Here is a 27,097-nt window from a genome sequence, read left to right as displayed (position 1 = left end):
CTTCACTGCTGCCTGCCAGTAATAACAGTCTTTACAATTAGATGCTTATTGATTTTATTACTTGTTTTAAAAATATGCTCTATATGGCAGAAAAATAATGTCCTATGAGAGTGTCCTGGAGCTCAGAGCTGTACTTTTAAGGGCAAGTCTGCACCTCTGTACAACCCCAATATTTACAAGTGCCATTAGTGAGAACAGAGATGAAGCAGTTTTACAACTGTAAACCAAGGCAAGTTAGACAGCAGAGCCACTCAGATGCACCTGAAACCCCAGCAGCTCCCACACCACAAATGCTCAGGCCAGAACTGCAGAGGTGTTAAATCTCAAACCAACTCACACACAAACTGAGGCTCCACACCATTTGCTGACTGATGCAAACAGAAGTTTAAGCGATACAAAATCTCTGTGTGACTATGAAAATATTGCCATGTGAGAATTCACCAGCTAGTAGTGACAAAGTGAGAATGTCTGATGGGAGGTACAAATGGCAATAACACAGAATCCTTGAATGATCCCATGTAACATAAAAATACTAGAATGAAGAATTTTTAATATTGCTTTGTTTTTAATCAAAGATACTTACGCTACTCCGTGTGGAGCATCTGCCTGAACATAGACTTCAAAAGTAACTTTGTCCTCTTCTATAAAGCCTTTTTCAGGATCAGTAACTTCCTGTAAAACACAAATGACACAGGAACATGAAAAGTGAAACATGTAACGTGATTGCAGTGAAGCATCCAGTTAGACATCACTTTGTAATTTCCAAGCCTGAGCTACCATCAGTAATAAACAGAAGACGAAAAACTGAAGAACACCAAAGCAGCTATTTTTCAGCTCACTACATTTTAATTATTTTTTTAGTGCCTCAGTGCAGAAAACTTGCTCCTGCCTTTTAAGACTTTGAAGCAGTTTTTCAGTTTTCAATGATGTAAGAGTTGGTAATCAAATGTTCTGCTTCTTCTGGACAGTATTCCAAAACCTTTGCAAATGCTTAAAAAGTTGTCACAATTCAAGAGAAACTTTAGTTGTAGTATTAGGGATTAAATATACATCTACATATATACAAAGAACATATGGAAATGCAAGCAAATTTGTTGCTTCAGTATGTCATTGACTATCACATAGTGATAACAAAACACAGGCACTCAGGCAGAAAATAATAATGAGGGAATATTTAAATTACAACATCAGTAAGAACACTCTACAAAAATCAAATTAATAGAGTAAGAAATTGAGAAGAAATCTACAGCAATGACAGAGAAAAAAGTAACAGCTTGGAGAAAAAAACCCTTTGCTATCAGCATCTCAGTATGCAGGAGCACAGAAAAGTGCTCCTATCTAGCAATAGATTAATACATGTCCAATTACTTACACTCCAGGCCATGAAGTTAGAAAAGCCCCAGTCATTCTCCTTATGAAAGAACAAGTGACTAATACGACGACTGAATGATTTTTCATCATCCTTGTAGTTTATTATCTTGAGAACTGCTTGTGCATGACAGGACCATGACCTATAAATACAGAAGAAACACTTGAAACTCTTTCAAAACCAAGCTTTTTATAGTCCTTACATAATTTTTTGTTAGGCATTTTTGGTACATTACTTTCACACACTGGATTTTTTTCCCTTATTAGATGTTAATTCTTATTGAGGGCATGAACCTCTGGGGCTTTCTGAAGCCACATTATGAACCTGGAATGGAGATTGTCTTATGGCAACAGTGTTGACAAGAAAGTGTGTCAGTGACTTGCAGGTTGGTTTAAGAAGCTGAGGGCTCTCTCAGGTGAGTTAGTTCTGATCTGCCTCACTGCACATGGATGGGCCAACTCCAAGTGCTCTTGGTGTCTGTGGAGTGGGAGGCCTCAGCCCTTGGTAAGGAAAGGATGAGGAGCTTCTCACCTCCCTCCCACAAGATAAACTCCCCAACACTAATTGTCTCAGCAGCACTTCTTCATGACCACTGGTGTTCAAAACCACCCTGCTTGTGCAAGGCAATCAATCTGGTACAGCTCAGGCAAGGTCCTGTCACTGCCTCATCCAGTGGCACTGTTTGCTCAACTCCACCAGCTACACCTTGGTTGGTACTTCTGAAGATCACCTTTTTTCTGTAAATACTAGGATGGAAACACACGTCCTGTGACTTGTTAATACACTTACAACTTTTTCTTTACATTCTGTCCTGAGCACTCACTTCTAAATTATAAAAATGATGCAGAAGTGCAACTTATTATTCAGAGTAAACAACAAGCTTTGTGAGATTCAGTGCCAGAATGGAGTTACCCTATTGGAAAGGTCACCTGAGAGGTCTGCACTTTTCCTGGATAAGCTACAGGAATGCCCCAGAAATTTGTAGACATCTTTTAATTTTTTTCTATTATTTACAAAAGTGGTCAAAGGCAGTCAATGTTGATTTGCATGCAGGACTCCAAGAACACACACATGTTCAGATCTTGCTGAATGAGTGACAAACTCCACTTCAGGAAAGGACTGGTGCCCTGCTCTGCCTGCACTGACAGCAGTTACCTGTTCACACATTTCACAGGGCAGCATTTATAGTTTGGCATGGTTAGAGAAGCTCCACTTTCATTTGAAATAAACCCAGAACTTTTTCCATGCCAAAAAACTTGTCAGTCAAGAATTTCTCCTTCAGCAAGCACGTATCTAAATTCTACTACAAACTTCTAGTCACAAAAGCTGATTTTAGCTCATCCTAAAGAGAGAATTATTCTCATGCTCTGAGATTTAAAAAGGTGAGGGGTAAAGAGCACTTAAACTCTTGCAAGAATTCTCTCCTCTTGCAGAAAGTGAGGTGAAGATTTTTTGGTAGATATTTGCATTTCTTGCAATAGGTTAACCAGTATCAAGGGAGGAGCTGTACAATAATTAAAAGGTCTTACGTGGAGTCAGATTCAGCATTGCACTGAAGGAAGAATCCTACGCTTTTTTGGTGGGGTCTGTCCGGGTAGAGCCGCGGCATCACCATGATCTTCCATGGCAAATTCCGAACGAAGCAGGGAGGGCTGAGCACTGACTCACTCAACCTGTTGAAGCGTTCCACTGTAAACTGAAATGTTGCTTCTGATCGCCAACTTGTATCTGTAACACACACACACACCCCACTGTTTGAAACACCTCACCTTCTGCACTCCAAAATCACCAACACCTTGTAACAATGAGCGTGTTTCATATGGAATATGGGAAGCAACAAACACATCCCCATCCCAGAGGGACAGCGAACTACTTAATTACCGACATCTCAATTTCTTTATTTTGAAAAACACTAAACTCCATTCAGGCAAACATGGCACTGCAAGATGCATTCCTTTTGTACACTATTTCTTTAAATGCTTCTTTAGCAGCAGGATTTGTTAACACTCCAGTTTCTTCTAAAGCAGCAGGTGCAGTAAGACAGATATCAAACACTCTAAAACTAAATCCCAGCCCACTCTACCTCTTCTTGTGTCATATATCCACAGCCCAGTTTAAGTCACTTCCCTGCATGAACCCATATACATAAAGGAATTTCACAATCTGCTCAAATGCCCTGTTGATATCATGTCACCTTTTAGTTGGTTTTGGCTTAAAACAGTACATTTTAAAACAGATGAATGCCATAGGTCGGTTGTTGGATTTTTCTAAAATCATATCAATTTGCTGAAAATCAGCTCAAGAGCAGTGTCCTGCTTTCTTTATGCTATGCAAAAACTTTAGAGATTTTTAGTAGTCTAGCACAAAATTAAATGAGACTGTTTTTTTCAAAGAGCTTATTTTGACACACACAATTAAAGTAATTTTGCCTTCTTCCCACATAGCCAGTTCTTCACCTACCACAATCTGTTCTGTTCCTGTAGCACACAGCTATAACAGGGTGCTGGAGACTGTGACAGCTCCAGCAAGGCACATGGCCAGGCTCTCTTCACTGTGACACGCCTCACAGTGCACTCAGGGAGGAAAAACCTTATCCCAACTTATCTCCAGCCCAGGGATGCACAAGACACTCCCCTCCTTCTCCAGTCTGACACTCGTGTCACATGGAATCCTCCTGGCTGTAAGGAGGCTGCACTAGCACGCAGTGCAGCAGGCAGTGCCCACGGTCACCCTGCTGCTCACTGCACCCACAGGGGATGCACAACTGGAGATGTGCCACACACACAGTGACACCCAAAATCAAAGAGCACTGAGGTACACCACCACTGAGCCAGAAATCAGATTGTGAAACTGTGACGAGGCACACAGTACAACCAACGTGTTCCTTCCACACACGGACAGCAGTCGTGTACTCAGCTTGGCACAGCACCAGAGACAGCACTGAATCATTCTTCCAAAACACAGGTGAGTCCTGATTGCTACCTTACTTTAAAAATGGAACACTCCTGATTACAACATGCAATAGGGTAAAGATTATACACTTCATACATAAAATTACCAAGTTTTATCCACAACTGCCAGGGAGCTATGACAGATTTTATTCTTCTCCCTTGTGAAGAAGTTTTGAAGCAGTCCTACTCCCGAACTGCAACACAGAGGATTTTTTTGTGTATGGCCTGACAGCCATAAGCATTCCAATTGTCTCTTGAAGGTACTACAGCCCAAACCTGCTTCCAGTCCCCTCTGCTCCTGCAAAGAGCTGCGTGTTGCCCTGTCCTGTCAGCTTCCATAATAACACAAGAGTTCAAAGGATTACTTTCTCCTTTTTCCCTGCCTGGAAGTGTAACTAACTAGCAGTCTGTCACCTACTTAAGAAATGCTCTCTTCCCAGTTGCACTACTCACTGCCCGTTGACAGAGTGAAGAGCTGATCTTCTACACCCAAGAACCTGACAGGCTGCAGACAGAGGAGCTCTAACTTGATTTGCAGCCAGGATAAAACAAATCTGTAACACTTAACAACTTAAAATCAGTCTTACATCACACGTGTATCTCAAACCAACTTGAGGCCACCTCCCTACTCACAATCACGATATCAGTGCTTCTGGGCTCAGTCTGAGCTTCTGAAAAACGAGCCAAGTTTGCCTTCTGCCTCCTTTGATGCAGCTTTCAGAGCACTTCAGCACAAGGATGCAGCAGTGCTGCTACAGTGTCAGCTAAAAAATGCAGCCCACGCAGCATCTGCAGATGCTTCAGAGAAAGTTTGCCTGTATTTCTTGATTTCTTTTCAGGAAAGCCTGTGCATGAGAGCTCGCCAGGGAATTGGGAACTCTTCTCTGTAAAATATTTGAACAAGCACTAGTAACTGCTCCATAAAAATGCAGCCTTGTAACACAGGTCAACCCTAAAATAGAAGTTTCTTTAAAAATAACAACCTTCCTTTCTTTCCAGTAAGCCTATTTTTTCCTAGCAAGTGTAATGGATTAAATGAAGAATTTTATTAGAAAAAGAAGTACATAGCAAATGTGACAATTATTTTGAGTATATCAATAAATAAAGCCTTTTTTTGCCATCATGAACATGTCCTCCATATGCCAGTTAAAGACTGCAACTGCCAGCAGGATAATTTAGTAGTAACTGGCAAGTGAGAGTTTTATAAATCCCAGAACTACAAACTGAACACAAGGTAAAAAGGACTGATCCAGCTGACAATACTTGGAGATATTCCAGGCAATGGGCTGTCTTAGCTACGTGGAAAATATTTTTTCATTGATGTGATGAATATCACATTCAGCATCTTCACAGAAGAAAGATCCTTCAAATCAGAGATCCAAATACTGAATATGATCCATTTTAAGGCTGAAGCACATATTTAAATGTTGATACTTTTGGGAAAAGCAGATTTCTTTACTCTCTTAGTAAATGTTGCTACCTTGAAAGTGCACTGGAATTATTAAAATATTCTAAACATGAATTATTAATGGAGAAACTGGCTGAATATTCTATGAATATTTTAATAATGATCCAAATACAGCATGCAATAGCAGCGTATGGCTAAGACTGATGCTTCTGAAAGCCTTCTTGCCTCTGCAATTCTTCACAGAAATGAGACTTCAGGAGGTAATGGCAAAGCTGTGAGTTTATGTTCAGCTAGGGACCTTCTGTTTGAACTTTAACTTCTAAGAGAATTTATTCTATATGTTGCTTTGAATACTGATGCACTTGCAAACAAGTTTGGATCAGAGCCTTGTTTTTATTATTTTTTACTTTATTTGCAGAGGCTGCTATTCAAGTTTTAAAGTCTGGTTCATTTAAGTCATTCTCCATACAAAGCACAGCACAGTACAGTACTTCAGCTGGTTCTTTTTAATTGCCAAGACTTCACACAGAGCAGCAACAGGTACTGGTCACAGCACTTGAGAGAACACAGCCTTATCTGAAAGTCCTGCTGGTGGTCCACTGCTGCTCCTGTTCCCTGTGCCTCACAATACCTGCAGCCTGTTGCCTAGCAAAAGGGATGAGAGCTGCACTTTTTTTCCCCCCAATCTTATCAGTCATTTCTTTATGTGCTAAGCTGGAAGAACAAAATCACCTCAAAAGTTTCGTGAACTCAGAAAATCACCAGAAAGCCGATTTCTATCGTCCAGCTGGAAGCATCAACCTTTCATCTTACTGTTCACCTCTCACAGGAACCACTAAACTCATTAATTTCACTGAAGAGGTATCTAAATTCTCCTCATGCATTCTGTATCAGCTCAGATTGATGCCCCTTGCCATGAGTAACAGTGGAATAAAACCATATGTTTATCAGAGAAGCCCATATCTCCCACTTTCCCTGTCTCTGGAATCTCCGAGCTATCCATTACCCATGCACACCATGCTGCAAACCAGATTAGCAAGAGCACAACCAGCAAGAGAGCAATTGCACTGATGTGTAAATAATGCAACAGCAAGCAACTAATCTGATTTACAAGACTTGGAAAAGAGGCATCATCCCCTTACGTGATGCAAGTCTTCAGGAATGTCTTTTCAACATAACATTTTGCAATGACACTCTTTTCTATCTGTGTCAATGCACAGCTGCAGCAGCACCAACATGTAGCCAGGCACTCCTTATTCAAATATGATAATGAGGAACTATTACAGTATTGCTTAATAATCCCACTTGAACCCTGAAGGATGTCCCACTGCAGAGTGGCCCAAGCTCCTGACCATGCTGGAAGTCCATCAAGGCATGAGGGGCTTTCACAGGCCTTCTGTCAAACACCTTCAGATACTTTTCCCCAGTGCAGTACCTTCAATACCCAGCTCTGAGAAGAGTATAAAAGTTGGGAATTGACAAACAGGTTCACAGTAGTTTTTTGGTTAAAGGGCCAATGTTATTCTGAATGAAGAGGTGAATATCTGATTACTTGACAGCCCTGATATAGCCTGGCTTTCATCAGCTATTTCTGCAGTTCAAGTCCCTATTTTGGCTAATTTGTACAAGTATATACAGACCAACTAGTGGATAAATGATTTTTCTAAGTCACCAATGTGTTATGTACTGGTTGTATCAACAGCAAACACTACAGGCTTTCTACATATAAACATCCCTACCAAGAACAGAACTTAAACAGATCTGTGCTAGCCAGTTGGTGTCAACCCATATTGTCTTCTCTTGCCACCCTCTAAATATCATGGCCTGACAGACATTTAACATCTTCTAGAACAGCTTTTGATAAGAACAGAATTCCCTGTTTCAGTCTCACCTATTTACTCTGAGCAATAAATCAAAACCCTCTGAATGAGATTAGGTAATCACACAAATAAAATTCACAGGCTAAGAAGACTATGTTTTTCTTTCATTGCAAGACTCTGGTCATAGAAAACAATCTTTGGCAATTCAATGATACAGAGGTTATTCAATCATCCTTTTGTTCTGAATTGAAACCCTATTCTCTTCATGGAACATTACTAGTTTCTATCAGTATTCTATGTTCCTTGAACACATGAAAGTAGCACTTTTTTAACCTTTAACCTCAACTCTGATTTTTCTGAAAAAAAAAAAAAAAAAAAAAAAAAAAAAAAAAAAAAAAAAATCACTCAACATTTTTGCACAAATCTAACTAAATGTTTAAGCCTAGTCCTAAGTGTACTTTCATAAGACAGCATGGAATATGGAACTAATCCCACTCCTATGATGTTTCCCTTCTCCCAACTCAATTTTACTCCATTCTTCAAAATGATCAGTTCTTACCCATATCCTTTCCTAAGAAAAGAAATATCATTGCATATTTTCCTCACTAAACGTAACAGATTTAGAAACTTGTTGTCTTTCTTTAAATATACCCTGAGTTATAATTATTTGATCTTCTGCAACAAACTGTACACCCTTATTTTCATCTAATGGACCAAGAAAAAGACTTCAAAAATACATGTCCCCTTTATTAACAGGACATTAATACATAAATTTTTCTTTGCTTTTGGAAGTAAAATTAGGCATCAGAACTGAGAGCAAAAGATGTTCATCAACAAAATAGTTACTACTGACTTACCACACAAAGACAAAACCAGAGCACAGCTGCCACCTGACAAGAGAGCAGGACAGATAAGGATTCTAAACACCCTGAAGGAATTGTGTAACTGATAAAATTACTATTCAGCAAAGCCCAGCTGAAGCACCTTTAAAGGGCTGTATCACAAAAAATAACAATGGCCAGTAGCACTTTCTGCAATTTTTAAATGAGTACCTAGAAAGAGTACAAGAATAAAATCCCAAGCCTTCAGAAGTCTAATCCCATTGTACAGCTATGTCAAAAGGATGCCTACACAGAAAGCCAGCAGCCATAACTACAGAAGGATTCATTTTTTTAATGAGCTACAGATCACAGGACACAGAGATTGACCATTTTCTCCTCAAAATCATAAAGTTAAAGAGGTCAAACAAACCATGCATTTATCAAATATTTACTTACCATCTTCCATGTCTTCCTCAGTGTTGTTATGTCCGTCAGCCATTGCTACATTCCCATTAATGACAGGATTTTGAGTAATTCTTGGAGGATCATCTGTATCTCCAGCTAAGACAAACAAAAAAGCATGTAAAAATTAATGACATAATTAATAATCAAAAATTAGCATTTTTGTCTCAGGCAGTGTTTGAGACACACGAATGGTGCACACTTGCACTGAACAGCATTTAATTAAATTATTGTTTAACAGTTGTACTGGTATGTGTCTAACAAAAATTCCCCATATAGGTGATTATTTATGGATGAAGAAAAAGGTCCACATTAATATGGACTACACATACAAAGAACATAAATTGACTTTTAAGTTTCCAAATGGCCTTACAGTCAGCATCTCACAATCAAGTCTCATTAAATAAGAACTTTTTCTTTACTTTTTCTTGCATTCTTACAATGCAAGAAATTTTTACACATGTTCAAGTTTATAATAGCAGGCTTTCCAAACTAACAAGTTACTTTAAGACTTTTTCAGTGTTACTTTTTTTAAGAAAAAAACTGAAATTCTAATCAATTGCAATGATATGATTTAAATCTTACTTAGGAAAAATTGAAAACGAAATCTTTTAGGATTAAGGAACATCTTAGATATAACATTTTCCAGTTTCTAGCCATCATTGCCATTAAGTTTTGCTCCAGTGACCATTACATAAGTAAATGCCACTAAACCAAGAGATATGAGACAATTTGATGAACTGAAACCCCACTGTTTTGATTGAACAAGCACCTTCCTGATTCCTCCAACAACTGAACAACACCCCCTTCCATTGCTTCCACACCAAAATCCAGTGGAGAGTTTCAGCATGATTCCAGAAAAGTGGATATATTCTTGGATAAACCAAACTGGGTTTTATCACCAAACAATAAAACTTATAAGCCCTTGCAACCATCTCAAGGACAAGCACTACTTAAAAGACACTCTAATTTAAAAGGTCTGATGAGCTTCTCATTGCTATCTATACAAGCTGTGCTATTAACTTACATATTCTGCTACCCCTCAAAAGCCCGAAATCACTGATTTGTGTAACCAGGAACAGTTTTAAACCCAAAAGCTCCACACAAGTTACGGACTGTGTGCACTGCCGGGGGTGCAGGTAACCTGTGCCACAGGATGGAAACGGTTCCCAAGGGACTCAGCACGATCCCAGCCCCAGCACACGGGCCCGGCCGTGCCCTCGCCCGTCAGCACCCTGGACAGAGCTGCGCTCGCCACCGGCCCTGCCGAGCCCCCGCGTCCCGCCCGGCTCCGGGCTGCCCACGGGCACGCAGGGATGCCCACGGACCGGGCTCCCCACGGGCACGCAGGGCTGCCCACGGACCGGGCTGCCCACGGGCACGCAGGGCTGCCCACGGACCGGGCTCCCCACGGGCACGCAGGGATGCCCACGGACCGGGCTCCCCACGGGCACGCAGGGCTGCCAGCCTGTTTGCAAGAACTGGCAACTCGCCAGGACGCTTGCCTTCTACCAGACTGCAGCTGAATTTCTGCTGGGCAAAAGAGACGAACACAAGTGACAACAGTGTGATCATCTCCCGAGTCTCTCAGAAGCCAGGGCTCCCACCAAAGGTAGGATAAGCCACGGGAGAAGTGCAGTAGCGTCAGTCACCAGGTGCTTCAGAGCCCTCCCTCTCCTCAGAGCACCCCATGCTTTTGCAGCCTCATTCCAATTCACAGCACACAGTAAGGTACTTTCACACCTGGCACTCTTGTTCTGATTGTTTACTCTGCTAGTAAATCCGCACAAGTAGTAACCTCTGCCCTCAGCGCGACAGAAGCAGCTCAGGTTAGAGACTTACTCCTGGATTAGAGCTACTCTACATCACAAACTTAATGCTCACACATGGCTTTTGGACACTTACTAGGGTGCAGCAGATCTCACCGAGGTACCGGTGATGGGGCTGTTGTGAAACACTCACTGTGCAGCAGCCACGGTAACACGTGTGCTTTGCTAAACTCTCAGCTTTAGAACAAAAGCAGAATCAAGCATGACTTGAAGTTTTGACTCTGTAAGAAAAAGGTTTGCAGAAAGATCGGCTCGGGTGTGGTAGAGCCCCAGGGGCCCCTTCAGCAGCAATTGATGCTGGCAATGCTGCAGCAGAACAGCAAGTTAAAGATTTACTACAACAAAATTATGGGGAGGCAGGTTTGAACTCCTGCAACTTAAGAGCAGGAAAATGACAAAATCAAGAGTGAGAAGGAAAGATCCTCAATTTTATTTCAACATCCTGCCTTCCCCCCTGCTATTTTAACCTTTTTAACAGCACATGCTGGTCTAAACAGAAGCTGTCCTCTGGGTCACTGCATTCTAGAAGCATACAGCATGTTCTCAAAATGCAACAATTTTTTTTACACTAAATCAAAACTCATTTTTAATTTTTTTTTTTTTTTTTTCCTAAAGTTATCATCAGTGCAACTTAGTGTCTGGAAACAAAGTGAAGCAAACACCGGAGGGATAGCTCTGTTCTTCACTAAAAGCATATCCAATGTTATCTTTAAACAGAGAATTTAAATATTGACACCATGTTTCATGGAGAAAGAACTGTCCATAACTAATAACGAGCTTTCTATGAGATACTGCTCTACATTCTCCACAAGTATGAAGAGTTAGAGATGATAGCAACACCAATCAACTTAAACAGAGACAGCCTCTGAGAGATACTGTTTAGTGATAAGACAAATGAACCATGATGAATGCCCCTGCTGCTTCTTCTGACATAGATGGACACAAAGTTTGTGATACAGCTTTCAGATATGGAAACCAGATAACACCAGTCAATGTTTTTGGCTACTGTGAACAAAGGAAGCTTTTAAACTGCTAATAAAATTCAACTAATCCTTTAGACAAACAAAACACAATTCCTCTTCCACAGATGTACTAGCAAGCAGTATAACAAAATGCATTTTCTACTAGAGCGTTGAAAACCAGTAATTTGTGTTTTCCTCTCTTGTCCTTAAGAGCTCATAGGAAAAATTGTAAAATCATACCAAGGTTTAATTAAGAAACATGTTTTCCTTTGCCTCAAGCCGAAGGCTTATTCAAATTATACATTACAGGATTAAGAAAGAGAAAAAAATACCTGTCCACACTGGCCAGGAAAACCTTCCTACCAAACATACTGCTTAATACACTGCTGTTTTTAATGCAGCTTAAACCACAGTGTGTCAACATCACTCCAACCATGTCATCTGTCCATTGCCACATCAGAATACCCAGTTCTAATGATATCCCTGGAATAAATTTGAGATGCAGTCTATGAATCAACTGAAAATTAGCATAAACCACATCAATTAAGGAAGCATCACAACAAAGCAACTTCAGGGATAGGAAATGTTTTTAACTCTTTAAATACATTACTGCAATATTAAATGAATACAGCTTTCAATAGCAAAATTGTAGATACTGTAAGACTGTGGTGTAAGCATTTATTTTCTACCTCCCCAAAATGCAACACATAAACCTTTGTAGGTATTCTTTTGCTACAAAAAGGAATGCAAGGCAACAGGAAAAATAGTGAAACATTTAACATCACATACCATTTTCTCTCTGTCCACAGCACCGTGTTGCAAACAAAAAATACATCTTGAAGAGTTTACAGGGGGGTCTCTGAGTTTGGAGGTTAAGACAACTTCCAAGAATAGACATCTCAGATATTAGTGAGTTTGTGCACAAAAAAGAGCTTTCACTTAGTTACTGAAAGATCATGAATGCTGAAATAAGTCTAAACACTGAGATATGCAACTAGAACCAAACTATAGCATGACAGTACAGTTTGGGAAGCTGGTAAGAAGTGTCAGTCACCTTAAACAGACAAATTACTGGATTATATATAAATTACTCTGCAGGTGTATACTTCTCATCACTCATTAACTAAGTCTGTCACTGAAGTGTTAAGATGAAAGCCTGAAAACAAAATAGTTGTGGCATTTGCTGCAGGGGAAAGTGGGATAGAGACAGAAAAACCCCAACTACATTCTTTGAAACTATAAATTTCCCATATAATGACAGACCCTACAGAAAGTATATATAAGAAAAAAATCTGCTTGTTATGGACTATGAGCTCAGTATTATCATTATCAAATATTCACACTATTAAGCAATCAGAACTAAAATAGCATTGGTGATTCAAAAAAACCCCTGTATTCAAAAAAAAAAAAAAAAAAAAAAAAAAAAAATGTTCTGATGGATTCAGCCTGCTTAATAATATGAACTCAAGTGTCACTGTAAGATACATTGCTCTGTTGTTCTACTGTTCACAACAATTCAAATCTACAAGGAAGGAATCCCACTTTGCCATATTTTTTTCCTACTGATGAGAAAGTGGAAAAAATTTTGTCAAGTTCATGTGGCTTCTGACATAAGTTAAATCCAGTTTTAAGACAGGAGCACTGCAGAGTGCTCTGTCCCTGAGCTGAGGACACGTTGCTCAGCATAAACACGTGTTTGCAGTCACGTGTGGCCAAAAGCTACAGAATGACTCCACAAGCACAGCAATTCCACTACAGCTGAAACCGCCTCTATTTAACAATGATGGTGAGCTATAACCTTACTAAGCTTTCAGTCATGATTCACATCACAGCCATAGTCAAAGTCTGAAAGATTATCTACAATGTTTGTCATTAGCTTTTGGAGCTGGCAGCCACAGAGGAGAAACTGAAGCAGTCCCCACAGCAGGTTATGAAACATTTGTTTCCTTTTGAGGTTAAGGAGACCACAGCGGAGGAGTAATAGCGATACTAAAAAGTTGGTTACAGTTATCACACACATCCGCCTCACACTGGCAATCACTGGCACTGAGGGCTTTTACAGTCCCTGCAGACAGCCTGCACAGCCCTGCGTGCAGCAGGGCCACAGCAACCCCCAAACGAGCAGGGAGTTGCACCAAGGGCAGCATCAGCAGCTGAACGGAGTCACTCATTCACTGCTGGCAGCAGCCTGAAGAACACCATGAACTTTCACATCCAGGGTCTTGCTTTTAGTGGGGGAAAGCAGAAAACAACCTGACTTTCTCCTCTTCTGCCGGATTAAATGGACATTACGGAATAAAGGTCTTCATGAAAGTTCTAAAGGGGCATTTTTATTTTTGAATGCAAATACAATACTATATACAGATATGATAAAGGGGTGTGTGTGTGAATTCCAGTGGATGAGTGAACCTGCAGTAAACACTACGAAAAGGACTTACTGAGCAAAAATATCAGGTGGTAGGAGATAAGAATAAAATCAGAGAATGCAAATGAGCAAAGTCCATGCTGTAGCAGTCAACCTACATCAGCATCAAGGACATCCAGTGCATGTTCAACACACAGCCCAGGTCTAGCTTTGCATCTCAGTGTCAGGACTCAAAGCTGTCACACCCCTCAGGGCAGCCCAGCAGAGCCATGGTTCTCTGCACTTACTACAAACATCTCCTCTATTGTGGAACAAATCATAATCTCTTCAGAAGTTTTTAAAAATATTATTTTAAAATGTATCAGTATTTTAAGTAAATAAACATCTAAAAGCTTACTTTAGTGCACAGTTTAAAATACCAGCCTGACATGGATAATAGCACACAAGTAAAAAAAAACAAAAACAAAGAACTAAGAAAATCACCACTGCTAGAAATCATAATGAATAAACATTCTGTGATTTCAAGTGCTGTAATAAACATCACCTCTTTAACCACCAAACAGATCCTTGCTATTGTAGCTACACACAGCATATCAAAATACATAATTGAGAAATCCCTAGAGCAGGCAGTAAATGCCACACTTTCCAAAGCAGTTACCAAACCATGGTGGTGCAAAGAGGACACTAAAGAGACTCAGAAAGCAAGAATATGACTTCTTGAAAGCAAACAAGAAAGTTAGAAAAACGTGAAGAGGATGATGAAGAAATACCTGCCTTGAGCTGGAAGAAGCAACACCAGCTGATTACTGGCCAGCTCTGGTGAAGAGACTGCCCAGACCACGCCTGTAAGGGGGCTGCAGGCACTCCGTGGAACTGGATTTTATGTGGCTGTAACAGCTCACAAGAAAACTTGTAGGCTCCAGCAGCTTGCTTCTCCAGTAGTCTGGAAACCATTACTCTGAATGCCAGATGAACAAAGTGGCTCCCAAGAGGGCAGGGTTTAAAACAAAAAACCAAATATCCAGGCCAAAAAATAAAATCAAAACAATCACATACAAAATTAGCCCAACAAGCTCCCACCTCCACGATCTGAATGGAATTCATTTACAGTAGTCAATCTTTGAACTACTAGAAGTGTTCAGAGCAAAAATTTCCCCTCACTTGCTCTGAAAGAACTCAGCTTTTCCAAAGTAAGAGAAACTATTTGGCCTCTAATCCCTACCTGCAGTTAGAATACAAACACCACTTACTGCACAAAGGGACTCAAGAGAAAAGGAATTAAATGAAAAGCATTCCACACAGTTTCATTTTTCCAAGACAGCCCTAGGTTGCTATAATGAAAATCTGAAGAGGAATCAAGCAATTTCTGTACTGTGGCTGCCTTTCGAAAGGCATCCAAAGATAAAGCAATTCACCTAAAACATTTCCAAGGTATCAAACAGTAATGGAGACCGAGATTAATTTGGCCAGAAGAATGGGAGGAGGGGAAAGGGAAGTACATAAACCCCAATGATCCTATGGATCAAGATGTAGATAACTGCTGTCACAGATGTTTCCACTACTTGTAAATATTATGTCATTTGTCTTAGCAATTAGAAGTTCATTCTCCCATTAGCAAAACTGGGTAAAATTTGCTTTGGCCTCATCTATTATTTTTCTTTCTTCATGGTTTATTTCTTGATCCAGTGCCAAAAGGTGTATCTAGAAATATTTGTACCTTAACAAGAAAGTTATGATGTACAATGACTAAGTCTTAAGGGGAAAAAGCTTCTAGAGATGTATCAGGAGGCAGAGCCAAGCTTACAGTCTAAGGGAGAAAGGTATTAGGGGCATAGAAAGCAAGGAAACTTCCAGCTAGGGAAACAAGGTTTAAAGATCTTCAATCCTTTCAAAATTTGCTCTATTACATTTAGAAAGAAAGGAGAAAATACATTTATTTACTGAAGAGCAAGTAGCCAACATTAAATCTTAAAAAAAAAAAAAATCAAACCAAAACAGTATTATACGGAAGTCTCTTGCTCTCTAATTGTCATCTGAAACAAGTAATTACTGCATTATTGACTGGGAATTGCAAATCTCCCACAGTAGGAGATGATGTTACACAAGACAGCAAATGAAGAACTGGGATGGGACAACTTCCTGGAAGCAGCCTCATCTCTGCCATGCCTACAGAATATGTAGCAATGACTAGACAGACAGTAACAACGCTGCAGCCACCACTTACTGCACTGATCAATCACTATGTTCTGCCTTGCACTCCCATCTCTGGGTCTGCCCGGCCAAAGAGGACATTTTGACAAAGCACAGGATGGCCAGACTGGTTTCTAACTGTGTCAGTGTAACTAATGAATGGGAACAAAATTGTATTAATAGATTACATTATTATTCTATTCTTAGATAAAACAAAGCAGCTACACTCTAAGAAGCCCCCGAACAACACAAAGGAACAATACCAGTCTGTAAGGTAAATAGTATCAGAAGCTTCACCCCACCGATACAGTTATCTTCATGGGAAAATACACGGGAGGTACAATGTAGCTTTGTGGATGGAAAAACAGTTGAGAGAGAACAAATAGCCAATGCAGAATCTGCTCCATAACTAAGCAGTTTGCTGCAGCAACTCATTCATCTGATGGCACTTTACAAAACAAAACTCTTAAATGTCTTAGAAATGTGATTAACTTCCTGCTGCAACATAAGAAACATTTATGGTATTATCAACACAACCATTCAGTGGACTTTAGGCTGCCATTAAAGAAGTCATCCCAAAAATTTACTGAAACCAAGAGTGATTAAATTACCTGCTTTCAGCAGTTTAACCCTTTGAATAATTCAGTGTCACACGAAAGACCGTGAACTAGAGTTCAGTCTGGACACTAACAACACACCCATAATCATCCAACAAATTTAAAATGTATGCTCTTGGTGAAGAGTGTGTATAGGCAGCCTTCACATTTCAAGGGATCTTTCAAATGCTTTTTAAGCCCCAGGTGTATAATAACTGGGGTAGACAGCAGCACTGGCATGAGTTTTTCTTCTGTACAGTGAAATTATTTAGCAGAAGATACCAACCTGCCTGTCTCATTATTCTGGCTTTATGCATTATACAGTGTCATAACCTCTTAGCAGTCATAAGGACAAGAGAAGGTCTACTGAAGAATCTTTCACAGTTCCTTTTCTTAGTTTGAAGAATTTTCTTAGCTTTTTTAGCTTAGGCTATGCTTCTAGAAAACTATCATATCGGGAAGAAAGGCAGGAAGACTGCTTCTGGCTAGCCTCTAATACTCAAAAAACAGTAACTAGAACAGTTGACAAGATAAATTATTTTCTTCCATGATCAGGAAAGGCAGAAACATCAGAAGTGTCATGACCTATTATGGCAGCAGCTCCTGGACTTGCACTACCTTTTCCTTGCTGTATCTAGAGCAGCAAGGCTCCACAAGCAGCTACCCCAACTCGTCAGGTCTTGTCTCTGCACATTCCAGAGATGGCAGTGTGATTACATCTCTGCTGCGGGTCGGGCACTCGGTCCCAACCTACCGAACACACCCTAAACAATGTGTTTTTCCAGTATCACACCCCTCTTTATGTTTTACTGCTCTACTGAGTAATGGCCTTCTCTACTGCAACAACAAAGGCTACCATCTGGGGCATCACTAGGGAGGCTGCAAAACTACTGCAGAAAAAAGGAAGTTCTGAAAGAGAGAAGAAAAGGATGTACCCTCAGCTGGAGGCAGGGCAGTCCAAGAGCCACAGAGTACTTCTGTTTGTGTGACTATACCCAGCATACTACAGTGCTGTGGACACGTTCTTGGTATGTTTAAAACAATTAAAAAGCAATTAAAATGAGAATATTTGGATAATAATATAAGCACATTATGGAATTAGTGATTCTGCTCTCATTAGCACCTCTCTCTTTCCTAGAAAAGCACTCACCTCCGCCACCTGGACCAGCACGATTTTTATTACTCAGATACACAAACTGTAAAGAACTCACTTCTGTATCATTTTGGATGAGTATAATCCAGTCTCAGAGAGTCTTGGGGTACATCTATTTAATTGAATACAATAACTGAACACTCACAACATGCTTAAGCAGCAAAAAGGTTTTGCACACTTACCAGTAGCATAAAACATTGCCTTACATGGGTATGATCACACACCACTTGCCCAAACCAGCTCTGAAGGTACACTGCTTCTGCGCAGCTACTTTGCTACAGAGTCAAAATATTATTCATCACTATTTCAGATTCTGTAACTCTGTTTTGAGACTAGATTCATCCTTACAGCAAATGCTAATTGCACTGCTCACTCCTGCACTCAGCCTTGAAGCACGCTGAGTTATGCTCACACTAGCAGCTAGCACATGGAAAGTAGCTTGCATGTATTTTCCTAATAGTGACATGATTTTTAAACTGTTGAAACACTATTGATCTGTCCATGTTGGAGTTTAAAAGCAAAATTAATTTCCTAGTAAAGAACAACACTGGATGTGTTGGACTTGCATATGCATATGGACTTGCACTGGAATTAATTTTATAGGCACTGGGAGCAAAAAATATAAACCACCTACTTTAGCCCCATCTTTTAATTTACCTTTTAACAGAAAAGATCATTCCAAGCCACAGAAACTGTGCAATGTGCCCCAAACCCTCACATTTAGGGATCTAACACCTCCAGCATTTCTTCCTCTTATTTTCAGTAATGCTTTTAAAGGTCTTCCTTTATTACTGCAGATTTGCTAACACTAATCTTGTTTTCCCTCTTCTTCCTTATGGTCCCAGCTGTGCAGAGAAATGGATAGGTATGTAAGGTATTCCAGGTTCACAGAATCTGACTCAGTAGTTGCAGGTAGCTGGTAGTTCTAGACTAGGCTTTGGTGAAAAGAGGGAAAGCCAAATAAATCAGATTCAGGAAAATAACATCAAAAACATATAAAACTGTGAAAAACCAGGCAAGCACAGTTAACTGTACTTCCTGACAACACAAATAAGCTCAAATCCAGGCTTCTTTGCTGCACAGTAAAGGAGTCAAAATCAAATATGCTCACAAGAAAGTACTCCTTTGAGGATAGCTGTGGAATGTGTTTCAGAGGTGGCTGTTACAGCAACCAACCTGAAATCCCAAGCCAAAGCATCTCTATCCAAACTTGATCTGATAATCTCATGGCAAATCTAGAAAAATGCAAAAACTATCCCTGAGGACACAAGGAGTGGTGATCTCTGCCATGCCACTGGATGCAAACACTGCCCAGTTGAGATGCACAACTGGAAGATCTCAGTAGCACAGTATCACACTAAGTTTTTACTGAGGTGGTGGATTCTGCAACCAATAACCACTACAGGCTCTAATCAGCACAGTGCTCTGAGTACTTGAGCAATCTGAAATGCAACAGGGAAGCAGAAAGATATTGTTCACACAGAAGAACTGTAAAGCAAGCCTGTCGTGTGTGCTGGTTTGGATTCTTCATGACTAGAGGGGAATATGGGATTTTCTACTACTTAAAACACACAAGGGACTTCACATTAAATTACCAGAAGGAAGTTTAAAGAAACAAAATCTGCTCTCCAGACTTCTAGCACATCTTTCCTCAATTATCCAGGACCCTTCCTAGTCTAATCAGTCAATACGACTGAACAGCCATTTGATACCTTGTACCATCTTTATTTTCCTTGTTGTAACTTCTTTACTTCTCCTATATCTTTTCAAGATGGAGGAGGGAAGCAAGGCTGTTAACCAGGCTGCACTCAGTGTTCGAAATGCAGCAGCACATTGAACATACACAAAGCATTTATTATTCCCAGTTCACTTCCAAAGGCAATGCAGTGAATGGAAGAAGATTCTATGAGGAGCAGTGAAAAGGTACAGAGGCAGCATGGCCAGGCTCAGACACCCTCGGGGTGTGCACAGCAGGGAAGGGAACTCGCCATCCTTCCCCTGCACTCATGTTTAACATCAGCATCTGCCACTGATAGACCTCAACACACCAGGTTAAACAATTTTTGCTCAATCCAGGGTGGCTAATCTTATGCAAATATTCAGGGTTTCTGTAAGGAACTTTTGAACATTCATACAAAAACCCCTGTTAACTAGCCTAAAATATTAAAACAAAACCAAAAACCAAACTCAAAATTCTTGACTGAGAACATAGTTTTGTAGAATGCATAAAACTTTACTGTAGAAAAGAAATGCATATTGCCAAGGTGTTTAGCACTTTTCATTCAAAATAAAGAGACGGCCCAAGTCATGCTTCTCTTCCACTTCAGGAAAAATATCCCCAGTTGTGGAGAAGCATCCAGGCAGCGTGGGGCTGGGGGCAGGATCAGCCCTACAACCCAGGTGAGTTCCCTCCTGGTCTGAGCAGGGAAGTGCTCCGAGGCTCTGCTCTGAAGAAGAGCTGTGGCAGTGAACTGCAGAGCTGAACCAATTAGCGTGGGGTGCCCAGCGCTGATAAATCCTAACCTCACATCAGGGTCGCTTTTACAAGTGTAGATTAACCGTGGGGAAAACGACAACAACAATTAAACCATTCAAGGTCTGAGGTTTGAGGTTGTTTTGTTAAGTTCTTTATGTGAACTGATCCACATGCACACGTGCACAGCCTGGTAACAGGAACATTTACTGCTTCCTGCCAGCCATACAGGGAGCACTGCTGACAAAATCATTATTTCCTACTGAAATTCAGTTTTCACTGTGTTTAGTAACAGATATATTTCAAGCATAATAGTAAACCATGATTTTAAAAGATTCCCACTACCAAAAAAAACAAAATAAAAAAAAACCAACCTATACTTTGGGTTAAGTGTAAAGTTTACTTTCAATGTAATTGACAAGAAGTAACAACACTCTCAAATAAAAATTAACAACTGCAAAATGAGCAAAAATGCTCCTTTTTTCAAATGGGATGATCTAGAAAAGAAGCTGCTTTCTTGTTCTCTAAGATACAGATTTTAGAGCTCTATTCTCCACTAGTTTCCCAGGAGCTTTTGAGGTTGTTCCTTAAACTCAATTTTCCAGCCTTGCCTGTTAGCACGTGCCATGTTCTATAAAAGCCTCACTGACCAAAGAGGATGAACACAGAATGACTGTGCATGGAAGGGGTGCTCAGCTGGGACAGGAGATCTGGTGATGCCCCTGCCTTGAACACGAAAAGGCTCAGGGCTGGTGCCCCAGGGAGCAGAGACTGTGGGATGGTTTACCCCATCCTGCTCCCTTTTGGAAATCCCCTTCCCTCCCTCAGTGTCCTGTTTTGACCGGAGTCTCCATGAAGATTTGGGGTCTAGACACTCCCAAGAAAACCCTGCCATGAAATTTCTGGCCAGCCTTGATCTACTGAATCATCTGCCAGGTGGCTGTCTTCTTCTACTTCGTAGCACCAACACTAGCAATCATTAAAATAATTTTCGAAGCCTTAACAGAGCACTGATACAAGAGTTTTCCTCAGTCTCTACAACAAACCCATTAAATCCCAAGGCAGTTTACACTTTCTTCAGCATTCATTTTAACTAAGATTTAACTTTTATTTTCCCTTTCCATTCTGATTGCAACCTTTCTACCCCCATGTGCTAATGCAAGAAAATAATTACTTAGGCTCTAAGAAAGAGCTGATTATTGTTGTAAAATGTTCTGAAGATCACCTTCACTTTGCTGCTTTGAAGATGAAAGTTACTGTACTGAAAACATCCAAATGTTAGCAGACACCAAAATTAGCACTAAACAGTGTTAATTATTTAATACTGTCTACATGGAGAACAACTTTCTTCAAACAAATAACACAGCTGAAAAATTGTTTTGTACAGAATCTCGTGTGTCAGTCTACAGTATTTACCATGGAATTCTTAAAAGAATGCAGAAGGGGACTTTACAATCCTCAGTTAAGCACTCCACTGACAATTTTATCACTTTTTCTTTGTCAGCAATTTTAAGTCGCATTCTTTTCTTACTGAAAACAAAAGAAAACTTTTAAGTGATTGAAAAAGCTTTTCCTGTTTAACTATTCAGTGTTAAATAGCCAGCCAGCTGCTCTGGTGCCACACAGGCTGCCATGGGACCACGGAACCAAGTCCCTGCTTCCCCAGGCCTATTAGTTAAGCAATCACTATCAGGAATGAAGTTCTACTTTGTATTCTAGAGAAAACAGTATACAGACCCAGCCATATACGGATTTTGAGGCTAACTTGCTTTTCAAAATCCTAACACAAACACACTGAAATCCACGAGGCAAAGAAACTGCTGTGTACTCCTCCACAGGCACATTATGTGAACAGCCAAATTCAGATCTCCAAACCTGAGCAACTCAGCAACAATACAAACAAGAATAAAGAAGAATCTACTGATATATACCCTGGAACACCTCTAAACCAGCAGTCTTTTATAACTCTACCACAGACAGAGCTTCTTGAACCCTGTACCTCATACAGTAACATCTGCAGCTGCAAACTTCAAAACTACACAGTTTATGCAAACAACTATTTCAGAAACAGAAATTTGAGAGATGCATTCAAGAAGGAAGACCTCATGCCTATCTAATTACATTTTAATTTCATTTTAAAAAGCTGCCAAACAGCAGGGGTGGAGGGATAAGGATGCTTCTGATGGAGTTGATTGTATATGGTGGGGCTCTTGGATATTTCAGTAATCTCAGTAGTGTCCTGATGTGTCACCATCCCAAATAATCACCCAAATTAGTTTTCCCTTGTAAAGGGCGACAAAACAAGTTGGTCAAAATTCTTCTTTTTTTTTTTTTTTTTTTTGGAAAACCGAGTCCCTTCACATGTGGCAGCAGTTATAATTAGCACATTTTTCATCAGAAACACATTCTGAAGAGGAAATTGCATTTCACTGCTCACATGTTTGTTGCATATTTACTCTCTTACTACATATTACATTTATTTTCTGTTTCATGAGCCAAATCCTCAGACAATATTTCAATAGCTTTCTGTCAACTATTCATAGAACATAAAGACAACAAAATAAACTTGAAAACACATTTTAGGACAGTTGGTTACTGCATGTCACTCAGTGAATTACATCTTTCTTATACTTTGCAGAACACCCTAATTCCAGAAATACACTCCCGATCTCAATACTCTATTCTTTCTGGCAAATCTTCCCAAATAGTTCTATTTTCACTCTACTGCTAGTGCCACTCATCTGAAGCGAATTTTGAGGACTTCCAAAATTAATTACTGCCTTCCTGCTTTGCCTCTGGCTAGAAGCTGGTATAAACACCACCACTGAATTAAGCTGTATCTCAAATTCCTTATTCTACTGAGGATGAATGATTCTGCCTTTGTCTCAGGACAGCCCAAAGTCCCTGAAATTTACTCCACACCCTGTATTTTTCTCTCTAATAATGCAGCATTTTGTGGTCTGTGTCATCATCAGCCACTAGAACCTCACACACAGCTGGGACTGAAACCCTCACTCCTCACACTTCTTTTGCTCCAGTTAGTTCGTTCACATTTCCTGCTACAACTTTTACCCCACAAATGCTCTCACTATTTGGAGTATATCCCTGGAGCATACAGATGCAGATTTTTTTGGCAGCCCTCCCCTCTACTGGATCCTTTTTCCTGGATTACTTTTCCATGACTTTAAAGCTGCTAACAGTTTTCCTTGAAGGGGTGTGAGCATGGGAGAGTGCATGGCAGTGGATCACAGGGGAGAAGAGAAAAACCAACCCAAACACAGAGGTACACCACTAACTGTCTAGTATGTAATTCCTGGCACTTCCTTAGCTCCTTTTTCACCAAAAAAATTCAATTAAGAAGCCATAAGGATGTTCCTTCTTTCAGTGGCAGAGTTGACATGATTTAAGAGATCTTGCTGAAGAAATAGAAGTACATACAAAAAAAAGTATCTGCAATTAATGTGCATTATTTGCAGGCTTTTCATTGAAAAGTGACTAATTTTTTTTATTCATTAAACTAACTGAACTGAAGCAGAGAGTTCCAATTTAAATGCCATTACAGTCAGGTCTGACCCAAACCTGAAACGAGTTCCAGATGTTACTGGTCAAAGTCAGAATTAGAGCAGGATTTAAGAATTATTAGAGACAGCAATAATTTAACTGCAACTGTTATCCCTTCCAGAAGGGGAAACTTTTTCTCTGAAAGAAAGGAAGAGACACACTGTGCCTTCGCAATAAAGCATAAGAAGAGATATAAAACTTTAAAAAAAGGAGAAGATAAAATAGACAGGGACTGAAAGGAGAATGGCTACTTTAGTGGTTATTTTGCTGGAGGTTATCAGGGAGGAGAAGCTGCTCTCTGGGACACAGCTCTCAGACCAGCAAAAGAGCCAAACCAACCCTTTGAAAGAATATTCAGTTATTTTACCTACAGAAACCAGGTGGTTACAAGTGGCAGTGGTGGTAACACAACACTGGCATACTTCAAACAGCTAAGCTACACAACAGGAAATTTATCTATGCACATGTAACAGGAGAGTCTTTACCTGTTTAAGCTTGTTCACAAACTCCATCAGACACAACACAATGTCTAGATTTCTGCCTAGCAGATGCACCTTTCCTCCTCATTACATCCTTTGACCATAAGAATGTTAAAATAAACATACACTGTTAACTCATATGGCCAAGCTCAAGTATTTTAATGTCTCTGTGGATGTTTTATTATTGATGCATTTTCAGAAAAGTTTAAGATCAAAGAAACCAAACAAGACCAAGAAGAGAGAAACACAGACAAGGGGACAAGAAGAGTACATCTCTATCTCATTTTGACTTGGACAATCTGGGTAAACAAGGTATTTCACTAAACATCTAGATGATAATCTGTGGGATGCTAGAGATCTCTGGGATTTTACCAGAAAACTTCTTCCAAACTGTAGGATCTCCCCATACCATATCAAGGCAAGGCCCTGGGATTTAAGCCACCTGCAGCTGAACTGTAGGAGAAATGCAATGCACCCCAAGGACCAGGCTACACACACAGGAAAAATACCACATCCACTACTGTTGAGTTGCACAATGCAAGATAAAAAGGTGCTCTTTAAGTGTTCAAAACACTGCAAATGCCACCCTCTCTTTGAAAATTAAAATATTTACTTCAAAGTGCTGACACAGAATAAATGACCCCAGAACAAAGAGAAACACCTTTCAATTAACTTACAGGCATGTGGTTTTAGCTTTTGCTATTGCCATCACAGCTAACACATGTAGTGTTCACAGCCAAATTTGGGGTTATAATTGGGGGGAAGGGTATTTTCATTATTTTCTGCAAATCCTATTAGCAATCAACTCCACGAATTCCTCAAGCAAACAGAAAAACTACAAATGTATGGATTTCAATGCCAATAGTGCTTATTCTCTGCCTTAATAAAATCCAGCACCCTTAAGTCTGAGCATACTCCAATCCCTGCAAGCTTCCTTCTCAGGCACAATTCTGAACTCACCCTGAGCTGTACAGGGAACTTCCACTTGAATGCTGAGCTCCAGCTACTGGGGAAAAGGAAAGATTATTCCACACCTACCAATAAATGCACCCCCCATGCATTTGCACACATGCAGACAAACTCAAAACAGAGCCCCAAGTGCTCCAGCAGATCCTGGCATCCCTCTGCAGCTGAGGTTAAGAATCAGCATGGAGTGACAAACTCCTGCTACATAACAGCACTGCAATAACTGCATGTCACAACTGCTGTTCTAGGGACATCTATGACAGTTTTTTAGAGAAAAAAGTCTGCTGGACATCCAGAGCTCCCATGAGATTTTTGTTATCAGTTTTAACAACTATGCAAACAGATTGGCTCAATAATGATACAGCTTTCACACTTTCTGTTCTGTGAGGACTAAATCAGAAACAGTAGTCTTGGTATTATTTATAGAATTCAGGATTATTTTAGTATTATTGACACTGTTATTTTAATACTTGACTTACATAAATACTTTATCTGAGATCAAATAAATGACCCTACATTTTATTTCATATACTAGTGTACTTGGTCGGGCTAGATCTTGAACAGGATCAGCAATCCAAGTGCCAGTAATACAGTTTCTCAACATTCAACAGGCAGAATCTGTGCTTACACAGGTCCATAATCTTCATGATGCTTTATGTTCAGGGTGAAACAAAGAAAATCAGGAGAAAAAAGCATGAGTTCTAGGCCATTAAGGGTTTTCAGTTGCTGAGTTTTGTTTCAGAAATACAGAGAGGATGAGTGAAAACCTCGGCAGGTACATGCTGCAGACAGATGGCAGGTACACGATGTGCACACAGGAGCTGTTCCTGTCACTGCTGGCTCCTGATCTCTCACTGGTGCTCTAGAAACTTTTAAAATGGTAACATGCACTTCAGTGGAGCTCCAACAACTTCACTCCAATACTTATACTTTATTATCATTGCTTGAAAAAACACATCTCAAAGAGCTGGTAGAACTCTGTGGAAAGGAGAAGGCATCTCTCACCACTACAAGTGAAATATTCACAGAAATTTGTATTTTCTCCCAAATCTTAGAACAACACAGAAAGTGATTAAACAATCTAGGTAGGCCATAAATCAAATTATTTAGGTATATTCACGTGCTGAACTACCATTGAAATAGCATCTTAAAATAGCTTTTGCTGCTGCTGAAGATTATAGAGACAGTCCAAATTTCTCTGCAGATCAAGGAGGCAGCTGCATACATTCAACCACTACAGGATTTACAGTTACAGATCTTGGTGAGTGAATTAAGATGGGAAAGAAAAACAGTAGGGTGAGGAAAGCATTCCAGCTCCCAGAAAATTCAAACCCACTCAACACAGCCAAGTATACAGCTATCTTTTGAATATAGCTCAACTTCTGAAGTGAACATATACCACTAAAAATTCCACGTTAGCTGAGTGCAGCCACCCCTCCCTGCCTGGCAGGCAGTTATTAACACCATCCTCTCTCTCAGTAGGAGCAGTAAAAAGGAGCAGGTATCTCTCCAGCCTCTCCTCTACTCAGGTCCAAGGAGAACATAGACAAGGCTGCAGCCAAGAACAAGGCATTCTCCCCAGCTGCTCACTTCTCCAGGTGCCCTTCTGAACTGGACCAGGAGGTAGGACACAGTTTTTCTTTTGGAAGCAGTTACAAATTTTCAAAGCTTCTCCTCCCACGGCAGCCCTTC

The 27,097-nt window shown here is 40.2% G+C and overlaps 1 protein-coding gene across 2 annotated transcripts in view; it reads right to left on the bottom strand.

Moving 5' to 3' along the window:
* Positions 1–27,097, bottom strand: part of USP7 (ubiquitin specific peptidase 7) — a 67,608-nt gene that overhangs the window by 28,029 nt on the left and 12,482 nt on the right. Inside the window, exons 2-6 of one of the 2 annotated variants that reach the window (XM_056503179.1) lie at positions 8,826–8,930; positions 8,406–8,438; positions 2,899–3,097; positions 1,373–1,511; positions 584–672 (exon numbers count right to left, since the gene is read on the bottom strand). In XM_056503179.1, the coding sequence (XP_056359154.1) occupies positions 584–672; positions 1,373–1,511; positions 2,899–3,097; positions 8,406–8,438; positions 8,826–8,930 (565 nt within the window). The remainder of the gene's footprint in view (positions 1–583; positions 673–1,372; positions 1,512–2,898; positions 3,098–8,405; positions 8,439–8,825; positions 8,931–27,097) is intronic. The other variant, XM_056503180.1, reaches the window with a different exon arrangement.

This window comes from Oenanthe melanoleuca, chromosome 14 (genome assembly GCF_029582105.1).
Source record: "Oenanthe melanoleuca isolate GR-GAL-2019-014 chromosome 14, OMel1.0, whole genome shotgun sequence".
Lineage (NCBI taxonomy): Eukaryota > Metazoa > Chordata > Aves > Passeriformes > Muscicapidae > Oenanthe > Oenanthe melanoleuca.
Note: the sequence above shows the minus strand (reverse complement) of the source record. Positions and strands in the feature narration are given on the sequence as shown.